Genomic DNA, 13,032 nt, shown 5'->3' with positions numbered 1-13,032 from the left:
GAAGGCAGGCAGGGAGGCTCGGGGTCAGGCAACGGGGAGGGAAGCATCGGGGTGTATGTGGGGCACAGGTAGGCCAAGGCAGGATGCAGTGAGGGGCGCTGTGTGGGACCCAAGTAGGAAGGGAGGGGAGGGGTGCTTCAGGAGCCAGGGTCGGGCTATCCCCTCCCCCCACCTCCTGCCACCTCCCAAAGCAGCAGCTGAGTCCCTCCTGAGCTCCCTGTCGGACAGGCCCAGCTTTGGCATCTGCGTCCTTGCCCCAACTTGCTACACGGCTCCCCTCATCTGGAGCCCCCGGCCCACTTTTCTTTCCCACCACAGACTGAATGCATCTTTGGACATGTGGCTGGCTCTGGGATGAAATGTTTCCAGGGCACTTCATTGGCACTCTTAACTCGTGTCATAACGCACTGAATTGTTTTATAAGTACGTTTATAAATAGCTCATTCACAAGAATATCAAACTTCCTCACTCTTGGTCAACATTGACAGATTGTCATTTATCTTAGCATGTTATACATACTCCAGTTAAGTATTTTTCCCCCTTTGTCTGTGATCGTCTACAGATAAAACTGGCCTGCTAGTAGCTGAGAGTCCATCTCTGCCTTTGCTCTTTCATTTTTCCTGAACTTCCCGTGTGGGATAATTTCTCATATTGCTTTCCCTGATCCTAACTTACTTATTATAATTAAGCGGGGTGTAGGAATAGGAATATAGTATACTTATGAATGTACAATAACATATATTCCATTATTCTAAATTGATTTAAATTTACTTAAAAATTATAGTTGAAGATAGAGTGCCTCGTTTGGAAGGGAAGGGGGTCTACACAATATTTGCTTTTATAAAGGGCGTATTGGGTCTGCATTCCGGAACCCACTCGACCCTTCACCCCAGAGGCACAGTGTGCAGCCTTGGGGACCCCGGGCAGCCCTGACTGGCTCCACATCTGCCCTGCCTCCGCCTCCCTCAGCCCTCACGTGGAAGACCCTTCTCTTCTTCAAGACAAAGGTGAACTGCGTCCACGTGTGCGGGAACTCCCTCTGGTCCCATCACACGTGCATCGACCACGTGTCTGCTTCAACCCCCCTGTCCCGCTCTCCCCCTGATGCCGACAGAGGTGCCTGCGCAGTCAGTTTCCATCACGTGCTTGCCGGACACCCAGCTGATGAAGGGGTACCGATAAGAACAGGAGATTTCCATGTTGAAAATCGGAAATGCCGGCATTAAGCATCTCAGAAATTCCCTTGCATTTAGAAACACAGAAATATTTCACTAGCAGACACACACGTGCTCTGTGCGTGATGCCAAGTCCTGATAGGAGCCCCCCTTTCTGTAAAGAGAAAGGGGGAGGGACGAAGGGGGGTTAGGGCTGAGCCCCAGGCCCCCACACACAAGGGAAACATGAAGAAGTGGGTCCCACCCGGATCATCTGAATTTGCTCAACGGCAGTCCTTCCAGAAGCAAAACAGAATGTTCCTATGTCCGTGGTCCCTCCTTCCTGTTCCCTGGATCCCAAGGCGGGGGTGTTCCCACACCCCAGCACAAATTCCATGTCCCCGGGGAAAGCAGGCCTCCGCACTCTGCAGCCCCGGGCAGGTGGGCTCCCTCCCGGCCTGGCCTCCGCGTCCCAGAGACGGAGCCCTGGCTTAGCCCCCACACCCCTCTCCAGCCTCAGCTCAGACCACACCCTCCGGATGCCCAGCCGCTAGCTGGCACTGTCCCCGGACTCTCAGGGCAGGGCCCCCCTGTGGGCACCCCGCCTGCTGACTGCCAGGGTGCCCTCCCAGGAGTCCGTACCTTGACGGCCCCTTTGAAGACTGATGGTGGTGTCATGTGGGGGCCACCCGCCTCCCCGCCACGGCACTGGCACTCAGCGTTGGCAGGGGCAGCTGTGCTGGCTTGCAAGGCCCACTCACCTCTCCCTCCACTGGCTGGGGCTGCCGCCGGACACCGTGCAGGAGGACAAGAAGGCCCGCTGCAAGGAGGGCGCCATGGGCACGTCGGCCCAGAACACTGTGGGCGTGGGTCCATCCGGGCTCTGTGACATCCCCACGGAGTGACCGAGAATCTCAGGGCAGCCTCCTGGTTCTGGGGCGAGACACAGGGTGGGCTGTGAGGAACGGGGTCCCTGCAGAAGCTCTCTGCTGCAGAAGGTGACAAGTGCCACCGAGCGCGGCTGCCTCTCTCCAAGCACAAGGAACAACCCCAGTGGGCACCCGCGTCCGTGACAGCGTGGGCCCCAGTTACCCTGATGCAGGTGCCACGCTGATGAGGCCGGCTGCCTCCACTCTGGGAAGGGCACGGCCCCTGTGCAAACCAGCCACCGGGCCCTCAAAGGAAAGACACACTTCGCATAAAGTGCTGGCACAGCGGCTGCGGGCCGGGGGCGCCTGACCTCCCTCTGTGCCCCAGGCTGGGCCGCGTGCTCTGGGGTAACACTTCCCACCTCCAGCACAGCCCTGCCAATGATGTCCTCGCCCCAGAGAGGGGCAGAGACCACCCTGCCTGGCCCCCGTCCGCCACCGGGGATCCAGAGGCCTTGAACCAGGAAAGCCTGCCTTCCGACGCCCGCACACCCCGTCCATCCATCCATCCAACCACCCAGCCATCGCACGTCCCACTGACAGGTGTCTGTCCGGCTGACGGCCCCGCATCACCACTACTTCTGGGTATTTTTTTAAATGTTGCCTTTTTTAAGAAAAACACTAAGATTTGAGAACCCGACAGATCCACCACACTCAAGAAAATAATATTTTGAGAACAGGTTATTTTGTTTTCTGCCTTAGAACAAGGGGGGACTGATCAGAAAATACTACAAAGTTCCGTCTCACTCATGTTACTCAGTTCCAGGACCAGGACGGCACCGAGGCAAGTGGTTTGTCCTTGGTGGTTTGTCCCCAGCCCCGGACCCGTTGGGAGCAGAGGGAACAGAGGCCAGACAGACCTGTGAAACCCCACAGTTCTGGGGAGGTAAAAACGGGTCCAGAATGACCCAGGCAGCCAGGAATTGAGGCGTCTGCCTGGTGACCAACACAAACACAGCAGCTGAGGAAACAAAAGCTAAGCGGGGAGCTCGGCGTTTCCTGGGGGGCGGGGGAGCTCAAGGCACTGAAGCAGGAAGAGAGGACTCTGCAGACACTGCGAGGATTCCAGGGCAGGTCCCCAAAGGCTGCAGCCCCGGAGGACAGGCACTAGTCACAAGTCAGCCTGCCTAGGGCTAAAGAGTCTGCCCAAGAGACGGTCCTGTCCTCTGGGGAATACACCACCATCCAGAGCCTGCCGCTGTCTGTCTGTCTGCCATCCATCCATCCACCCACCCAACCATCCATCCAACCATCCACCCACCCACCCACCCACCCATCCATCCACCCATCCATCGACCCACCCATCCATCCACCCATCCATCCATCCATCCATCCACCCATCCATCTATCCATCCATCCATCCATCTAACCATCCATTCATCCATCCATCCATCCATCTAACCATCCATCCACCTATCCATCCATCCATCCACCCATCAAATCATCTATCATTTTTAGGCATTTGATATATCAAATATTTAATAGAAAACCTGATCAGGCATGCCACGTAACAAAACAAAGAAATAAAAAGACACAAAAAAAGAAGATAAAAAATGCCCACAACCAGTATAAACATGGGAGTTAAAAGACACAGCCTCTGAGCTGAAAATGTAAGAACAGATAGGAGAATTTCACCAGAGGACTGAAGTCCATTAAGAACAATCCAGTGGAAACCCCAGAACTTCAAAACAAAATTAACGCCAGTGAGCACGGGGTCGGTGGTTCCGTGGGCAGATCAGACGAGGAGGAATGATGAGTGACCTGGGAAGTAAGTCGGACGCGAATCTCCAGCCTGAAGCAGTGAGAGGGAAAAGATGGAAACACGGAAAAGAGCAGAAAACCCCAGGGGATGTGGTGAAAGGTGCTGACACGTGCATAACTGGAGTCCAAGAAGAGGGGGGAGAAACGTAACGAGGCAGAAGCAGACTGGAAAAGATTTTCCCAGAGAATTTCCCAAAACAGACCGAAGAAATCAAGCCACAGGTTTAAAACCAACTTATGGCTTCTAAGCAGGATCAATGAAAAGGAAAGTATGCATATTCACTTAGTTGTAAAACTTAGGGAAACCAAAGACAGACACTTCAAGGGGGGGAGCCCAATGCAGCATGATTTTTTTTTTTTTAATATTTAGTCAACTTTTCATCATGGGAAAGTCCGGGGCTGGTGTTTCATTTGTACAACCCACTCTGTGAGCCCTGGGGACGGGCACTGCCTCCCGCATCCCCTGCAAACGCTCCGTGGGCACCCCGGGCTGCGCTTGGTGCCCGCCTGCTGCCCAGACTCACCCATGAGTCCCCAGAGCAGACACAGCCGTTAGGCTCGAGCGGCAGGCGGCGCGCAAGCCAGGGTGACACCCCCGGTCAATACACACACACATATATATATATTCTAAGACAAATGTGTGCTGAATTAATTAACCAACCAGATGGTCTTCAGAGCCCACCCTTCAGCCCTGCTGATCAAAGTTGGGATAGGAAACCGGACGCTTGGTGTCGCAGAGGGCCCCTGCACTCCTCCCTCACGTCTGCCTGGGTCCACCTTCCCCCTCAGGTGTGTCTGCTGAGCGGTTACCTGCCAGCACCACGCTGGGTGCTGTGGGAAACCAGGCCCCTGCCCGCCAGGTGAGCGTTTTGTCCACATGGGGAGACTGGCATTAGCATCACACTGAGGGGCCCATGAGCTTCAGAAAGGCCTGTGGGGGGAACTGCTTCTGTCTGGGGAGAGCTGGAAGGCTTCCTGGAGGAAGTGGTAACTGCTAGAAGCCTGGAAGGTTGGCGGGATTCTGACGGACCAAAAGCTGTGCGCGTAGGGGTGTGATGGGCAGCTTCCCGGGCTCTGCGCTCACAGAACAGGAGCTGGCAGCTGGCGGGGGCTTCGGGTCAGTGGTTCTGTGAATCAGTGAGTGAGTCCACAGAGGCCAAGAGGTGAAAGGGGAAAGTTCAGGGCGCGATGTGCAAATATGGGTCGGGGGCTGGCCCGAGGCGGGGGAGGAGAGGAGCTGATCAGCCCCCAGGGTCCCGCGACAAGAAACAGCACAGAACTGTGGCATCAGAAGAACGTTTATCCATCGAGTCTGGTGCACCTGCTTCAGGGATGTGCGAGCATTTGCTGGGCCACGTGGAGAGGTCGCGGCCCGGAGGGCACGCGCAGCCCCTGCTCCTGGGATCACCTCCTCTGTTAATGGCCGTCACAGCTCTGGGCCAACCTGCTCTGGGCCTCTTCTCAGTCCCGGCATCTCCCGGCTCCTCCTCACCATGTTCTCACATTGTACCTTCCCTGGTGACGCCCAGAGACAGACGATGACACCTTCAGTTTGGAAATCCGCCTCGTCCCCCTTCCTGGTTCCCAGCAGATGGGGTACTGGGGCACCGCGGGCGGAAGGAGGGAGCGGGCCTCTCCCGCTGGGCTCGGGGATGTCCAGCCCCCTCCCTGCACTTCCTTTACCCAGTCAGGCCGGGCAGGGGTCCGAACGCTGACCGAGGCTCCGTGGGAAGCTGGCTGACGTGTGTGCTGTCTGCTCGCCACAGTTTACATCACATGTCAGTTCCCAGGAAGAAAGGGGACTCGTGCTGCTTGCAGGCGGGGCCCTGGCTGCCGGTCCTCCACAGCCTGGTGCTGGCCGGAGGGAGTGGCCAGGCAGAAAAAATGACAGAGGGGGCCAAACATCACCCTTCACCCACACGCAGCTCTTCTCAGAGACGCAGGACCCACCACCTTTAACAAAAGTCAGGCACGTGACATTACAAAAAAACAAAAAACAAAACAAAAACATTTCCTTGTCTTCCTAGTTACATTTAAAAAAATCTTAAAAACATAAAAAGTATTCACTTGTGCATTAAATTACTCTCAATAATTACAAATTGCCGTTCAATCTTTTCTATGACTTAGCGAAAAAGAAAATAAATTTAGCTGAGGTCAAGACTGTACTTGCCCATCCAGGTGAAGAAACTTTAGTTTTGTTATTTAACTGCCTGGAAAGTCAGCTTCCACCTCTGGCCCGTAATAAACAGACAAATTCATGGTAAACTTTTAGAAGTGAGTGAGACCACCTGCATCTGTCTGTCTGTCTGTCTGTCTCTCTGTCTCTCTACCTGTCTATCCAACCGTCTACCAATCTGTCTGTCTGTCTATACATCTGTCTATCTATCTGTCTGTCTGTCTGTCTATCCATCCGTCTACCGACCTATAATCCATCCGTCTTCCGACCTATAATCCATCCGTCTTCTCCATCTATCTCTCATCGACTGCTGTCCATCTGCCTCCCAGATCTATGCTCCACCCCCTGTCTCCATCCCTCCACCCCTTCCTCCTGGTCACACTCTGGGGTGAGGCACCAAACTGGGAAGCTCTTGTCTCCACCATTTGAGAGAGTTCTGCGAAATGAAGCAGTAACACCTCTCTGGTCTCCTCCTTTCTCTCTAGTTCCAGGTGTGAACCTCGGGGCTGCTGGAAGGAGAGCCCAGACCTCCAGGTTCCGGTCGCAGACCACGGAGCATGGTGCCCCTCTCTGGGACCCCAGCTGCTTCACCCTCAGAATCCCATCAGCAGAGTCGACGCATTGGTGGGTGGGTTTGGCTCCAAGCTCACCTCCCCACTGTTTCCTTCTCCTTCCATCTCCCTTTGTAAATCGGAGGTTTCCGTCCACGGGGAATCGCTCAGTCTGTGTTTCATGTCTGAGCTCTTGATTTTTGCCTTCTGGTTACCACGAATTTCCCACAAAACATCTCATAGGTAAAACAGTCCTCTTCCAGCTGCCAAACTCTAAATTTAAAGTATTATTTTAAAAGCAAGAGCGTACAAGAAGTTTGATAGCAGTGATCTTTTTTTTAAAGGGAAGCTTATAATCCTCTCGTTTGTCTACAAACAGCAGACCATTTCGCCAACCTTCTTTCAAGCAGGGGAATGAGGCACAGGCAGCCAGATATAAAGACAATTTAGCAGAGAAAACTCCCTAAAGACTGAAAAAGTGATGCCACAGCTGTTTTTTGATGAAAATCAAAGACCTCACAGAAGGAAATGATCACATCTACAGGTGACTGGATAAGGAAGGTGTGGTGTGTTTACACAATGGAATACTACTCAGCCATAAAAAAGAATGAAACATGCCATTTGCAGCAACACAGATGGACCTGGAGATCGTCATTCCAAGTGAAGGAAGCCAGAAAGAGAAAGAAAAATACCACATGTGGAATCTAAAAAAAGAGAATAAAAGGACACTGTGAACTCAGCTACAAAATAGAAACAGACTGGCAGACATAGTAACAAACTTATGGCTACCAGGGAAAAGGGGGTGGGAAGGGATAAATTTGGGAGTTTGAGATTTGCAAACGTTAGCCACTATTTATAAAAATAGATTTTAAAAAAACCAAATGCCTTCTGCACAGCACAGAGAACTATAGACAATACCTTGTAATAACCTATAATGAAAAAGCATATGAAAACGAATACACGTGTGTCTATGCATGACTGGGACGGTGTGCTGTGCACCAGACATTGACACACTGTAACTGACTGCACTTCAATTACTAAAGGAGTAAGAAGGAAATGATCAATGGTCCCCAATGGATAAACACACACTTCCTTGGCTTTGAGTGAAAATTCTCCTCTGTGAATCCTTATGTCAAACAGTCACATCACACGGACGTGCCCTGTGGGTGAAGGCCAGCGGGGGGCCCTCCCAAGGATGAACCCGCTCCCTCCTGTTGCAGCGTCCACGCCCTCATCACCCCCGACAGAGCCAGACAAGGCGCCAGCAGCGCAGACGTCGGGCGCCCTGCGCTGCCCACAGCCGGGGACTCTTCTGTGAAGTCCCCGTATCCAAACTGGAGTTACCCCTCCAAAAAACACGCCACCACCACCTTCCTTTCACTCAGTAACACACAAGAACCCGAGAATGCAGGCAAAACCACCCACTGCAATTGGGACCTTGTTCCTTCTCGTCTTCTGACGACATCCCGTTTCTGTTCAGAGGTTTCGATCCAAACACACTGGGAAGAAAACACACTGGGCCCCGTTCCACGGGTGCTGCGCAGGGAATCCTAATGTGGGAACAGCTTTCTCTTCACAGTGAGTCTTGCCCAAGCAGTGTCTGCTCTGCAAGATGCCCGGAGAGAAGCCAGCTTCTCCACTGATGATGGAGGGCACTTGGCAACCGGCAAGGAACGAGCACACCGCAAACCGGGCTCAGGAAAACACACCCCTGCTCTCCTGCGGGCTGTAAGGAGGAATGGCCTCGGGGCTGCAGGCCCCCCAAAGCCTGCACACGGGGCTGCGGAACGGGGGCCGGGGAAGGGGCCCTCGTGTCTCCTAGCCTGAGGCAGGACCACCCTCTGGGGCCCTCGTACGCTTTCCTCTTTAGAAAAAGCTGAGCCAAACCAGACACAACACGCTTCTTGTGCGCAGTCATGGGTGCGAAGACGGCTCACATGTGGGGCAGCCCTCCGCCCACCGCTCTCCGGGACTCTCTTGCAAAACAGGAGCGCCATCCCCATGAAACCCTAACCCCAGGGCCTCGCGCGTGCTAAGCGCGCTCTACCACTGAGCTACAACCCCCCCACCAACTGATCTTTAAAAAACGAGTATCAGGCCTGGGAACCGGGTTCTGGCCACAACAGAGCAGCCCACTCCTCCCGGGTCCCACCATGTCCAGCCACAGCCCCGGGCACCACACAGCCACGGGCATGGGGATGCTGACAGACAGAAGGAAGGATGCAGGCTGGAGAGGTGCCCTGACTGCCTCCCGGGATCCCGGACCGTCAGACAGAAACAGCTCCAGGGAAAGCCTGCGGCTAACCAAAGACCCAAAACAGAAACAAAAACAGTGTTGTAACAGCAGCAAACCTCGGCAATACCTGCCCTGTTCTGACCCAACACCCAGGGGACCCACAGCCTAGCCCACCATACCACACCGAGCGGAAAGTGGACCCTTCATGTCACCAGCACCCCCAACCCTGTCACAGGAGCAGTGGCCCTGGCTGCCCAGTGGGGCAGGGTCCGCAGGGTGCAGGGAGAGCTGGCGCCCCCCACTGAGCCTCCAGACCGAGTGCAGGGCTGCAAGTCCGAGGGCCAGCCCTGCACCCACCACCCCACTGCCCCAGGGTCACGGCCGGCTGGAAGGTGCGTCTGAACATCCAAACACCCACGTGGCTCAGGACCACCGCCGGGCAGGTGCGCTGCCTGAAAACAAGGGGGCAACCAGAGCTCGGGCGCGCACACCAGAGAAGTCCAGGGTACAACCTAAACCCACAGGCGGCAGGACCTCGGGAGCAGAGGGACGGGATGGCGGGGTACAGACACCCACAGACACCCAGGAGGGACCCCGAGACCCACACCTTCCAGGACCAGAGCGTGCGCTCACCTTCACAGGGCTGCCCGGGACCCCCGGCATTCTAGGAGCGTGTCTCTGTGCGCCCAGGCGCCCAGGAGAGCTGGCTGCCCAGTGCGTCCCAGAGCCGTCACACCCTCATCCCAGTCCTCCCACCCCTCCACCCCCTCCCACTGCGTCTGTGAGGCCCGCCTGGCCTTCATGTAGCCAACGGGCCTTCATGTAGCCAATCCGGCCCCTGCCCTGCCTGAGGCGACCTGCACATCAGATACCAGAGGTGCCTGGTATTCAGCAGCAGAGCTGGAAGGTGAACTGGTTCCCGGCCCCCTCAGGCCGGGACAAGGCAGTGACCAGCCTGAAGCAGGACACGGGAGAGTGGGGTCCGGGGGAGGGGCTTTTGGACATCCAGCGCCTCCATGAACTACACTCGGTTACCTTTGAGTCCCAAGATCAGACCTGCGGTGCCGACGCTTAGGTGGGCCGTCTGCAAAGCAGGTGGGACCCCGGGGCCAGGGCCAACCCCTGACTGGCCTTAACACCCTGTGGCCACACCCCCCTCACCCCCACGTGGGGATTCCGACTCAGCTGAGCGCTTCACACCTTTGGATGTCATTCAACTGTTTTCTTCAAATACAGGGAGGGGAAGCTGAAGGGGACAAGTGGGCGGCAGCAGAATGACCGTCGATTAATGGTCCTCAGTGCGCGCACTGCTTGCCTAGAATGCACACTGACCATCACACCCAAACTCCACCCGGTTTCACTTTCCTCCTGCTCTCAGAGCCGCACCCCCCCCCGTCCCCAGGCGCCGATCGGAGTGTCCGCGGCTCTGAAATCATGAGTGTCTCAGACGTTTTTAAATCTGGGCAACGTCACATATACCAACTTCCTTTATAGCGAGGACAGTAACAGAAATTGGAGAGACAGTGGCTTTTGCGGAGCGCCTACTGCTGTACAGAAAAGGGTCGCCCCCTCCTACGGACGAGGAGAGCACTGCTGAAAGGGGAGCTCAAGAAACTTGCTCGGGGAATTGCAGCTCTTGGGGACGGATGGAAATGCTGGCTGTCGTGACCGTGGTGGTGGTTTCCTGGGTGCGGACGCCTCCACCAAATCCATCAGCCTGAGCATCTGAAACATGTGTGGTTTGCAGACAGGAACCACACCACCGCAAAGGTGTTAAGAATTAAAAAGGAAAAAACAAAGTTGTTCAAACAACTTACTATACGTAAGGTGAACAGCACAGGGAACTATATTCAGTACCCTGTCATGGCCTGTAATGAAAAAGAGTATGAGAATATATATATAAATGGATCTCTGTGCTATACACCGGACACTAACACTAGTTTGTAAATCAGCTACACTTCATTTAGAAAGAATGCAGCTTGCTCAAAGGCGGTCAGCTCATCTCTATGCCTGAAAGCTGTGTTTTCCAACAAGACACCCTTGCCCCTCCATCAGGGAAATCTCAAAGTCAGCAGCCTCAACGCAATAAAACAGCCCTGTCCTAAAGGAACTGCCTCTTTGCTCCAAAAGCAGTGGAACGCCTGCCTCGGAGGGGCCCGCCAGCCAGCTTCCCGCGCGTGGATGGGGCCCGGGGCCTCCGGGGTAGCCTGCAGCCCTGGGACCAAGGCTCCCGGGCTCCCGCCAGCCACCGTCAGCAGCAGAGAGAGACCACTCTCTCCCTGGATGTACAGGGGCCAAAATGCTCTTAAATTCACCTCTGGAGCTGGAAAAAGATTTCTGTCCCACCCGGACAGTTTCTAACATGTCAACACCCACATGGAGCGCGTGGAAAATTACTGCCATGCATACAGATGGCATTAAAGTGACGGGAGATGTCTGGAGAGACATTATCTTCCCTTCAGCCACGGATAAGTTAAGTCTCCCACACCTGGAAGGCACTGCTCGCAGGACGTTCAGGCTGGAGAGGCGAGCGGGCAGTGGGAGCACCAGCCCAGGCTTGCTGCGCTGAGCGTGACTGCCCCCTCCCCCGGAATCGCCCCCCCCCCGGAATCGCCCCCCCCCCTCCCGTCCTTCCAGCTGAGACACGCACACAGGCCTCGTCACTCTGGCCAGGCCCGTGCCTACCCGCCCGCCGCGGCAGCCTGGGCCACAAGCCGCCAGGCTCACCTGGAGATTGCAGAGGTGAGCCTCTGGGAGCCCTGGTGACAACCGGGTGGGTTACCTTGCTGACTGTGTGTTCTGCTTTAAAGTCTTGGGCTCTGAAACCCTCCAACAGGCAAGGTGAGGCTCATTCAGAAGCCCCCACTTTGACCCCCAGGCCGGCTTTCGGCGCCGAGTGAAGCAATGCTCTCCCAGGAAGGTGAAGAAGCACCTGGGCCCTGCGTCCTCCCGGGGCAGCCGGCGACCCCTCTGGGCCGGGGAGGAACCGGGCAGGCGGAGGAGTGATCCGAGCCGGGAAGCAGCCGGCTCCAGACCGCACATCTGTAAGCAGGCTTCCCTCTGCCCCGGGAGCCCTGGCCGCTGAGACAAAGCAGAGCTTTCTTCTGGAAGGAGGCGCCTCCGGACTGCAGGGCCGGGCGTCCTGTCCCACAGCCGTGGGACCCGGGGACACTGGGAAGAGCAGGCCCCTCAGCAGCTGGGTCCCCCATCGGGCCCTGCGCCCGCATCCCAGCCCCTCCCGCTCCCCTCCGCCCCTCCCCCACCTCCGGGAGGTCAGTTCTCAGCCTCACAGAGACATGGCCAGAGGCTGTGGGGAGGGGACCGGCGTGTACCTGGACGCCGCGGGCGCCGGGCAGTCCTAGGATAGGCCGGGAGACCGGGCAGCGGGAGGCGACTGCAGGAGGGCTGTCCCCAGAGGCGGCCCCCACCCGCCGGGGCCGGGCGACTCTGGTTCCGGTGTCCCGGGGGAGTCGGGGCGGGTCGCGGGGCGGCCACCTCCGAGGAGGCCCATTCAGAGGGTGGCGGGAGAGCTCCTCCGAGGAAAGAATCTGGCTGTCCGGGCGGCCTGCCCAGCGAGTGCCTCCCTCCGATGGCACGGCCGGCCCCACCCGCTCCCTGCCTGGTTTGCTTCCTCTCCGTTTCTTCCCCCTTTTCCTTTTCCCTCCCTTTCATCTCTCCAGGCTCCTGGCTGAACCCTGCACCACTGGGCTCCAGCCCACGGCCAGTGCCACCCGAGCAGCTAGCGCGAGTGTCTGTGGGGCTGGGACCCCAGGGAGACAGCCACCCCGAACGAGCCCCCCAAGGCCCCCGTCCAGGACCTGCGCCTTGACAGAGGCAGACGCGCTTCCCTGGGATCCCAGGCTCACAGCGAAGCCTCCTGCCCTGTCCCCTTCCCTGGGACCAGGGCACCGCCTCTCATCGCCCCAGGCCTTCACTCCATCCCCTGCCCGGGGCAGCCGGGGGTGAGCGCTTTCCTCAAACCCCGAAGGGCTTCCTCCCACAGCAGTGGCTCCCATACCCTCCTGCTGGCTGACTCTCTTTTCCAACCAATCAGCCGGCTTCACCTGGCCAGTGGCTTAGCTCAAACACACTAGATCCCTTTCTTCCCTCTGCTCTGCTCAAGTTCTTCCCTCTACATGGAAGACCTCCCCTGTCCCCGACCCTAAGCAATCCAGCGAGCTCCTATATACTCGTCAAAGCCCATTTCAAATGACCCTACACTTGG

General features: G+C 56.6%; 1 protein-coding gene across 1 annotated transcript in view; it reads right to left on the bottom strand.

The window, feature by feature from the left end:
* Positions 1–223: 223 nt before the first annotated feature.
* Positions 224–13,032, bottom strand: part of LOC116150648 (tensin-3) — a 98,731-nt gene continuing 85,922 nt past the window's right edge. The window contains exons 15-16 of the mRNA XM_064480931.1: positions 1,916–2,087; positions 224–1,329 (exon numbers count right to left, since the gene is read on the bottom strand). Coding sequence (XP_064337001.1) covers positions 1,272–1,329; positions 1,916–2,087 — 230 coding nt within the window. The 3' untranslated portion in view covers positions 224–1,271. The remainder of the gene's footprint in view (positions 1,330–1,915; positions 2,088–13,032) is intronic.

This window comes from Camelus dromedarius, chromosome 30 (assembly GCF_036321535.1).
Source record: "Camelus dromedarius isolate mCamDro1 chromosome 30, mCamDro1.pat, whole genome shotgun sequence".
In the NCBI taxonomy this organism is placed as follows: domain Eukaryota; kingdom Metazoa; phylum Chordata; class Mammalia; order Artiodactyla; family Camelidae; genus Camelus; species Camelus dromedarius.
This window is presented reverse-complemented; position numbering and strand designations above follow the sequence as displayed.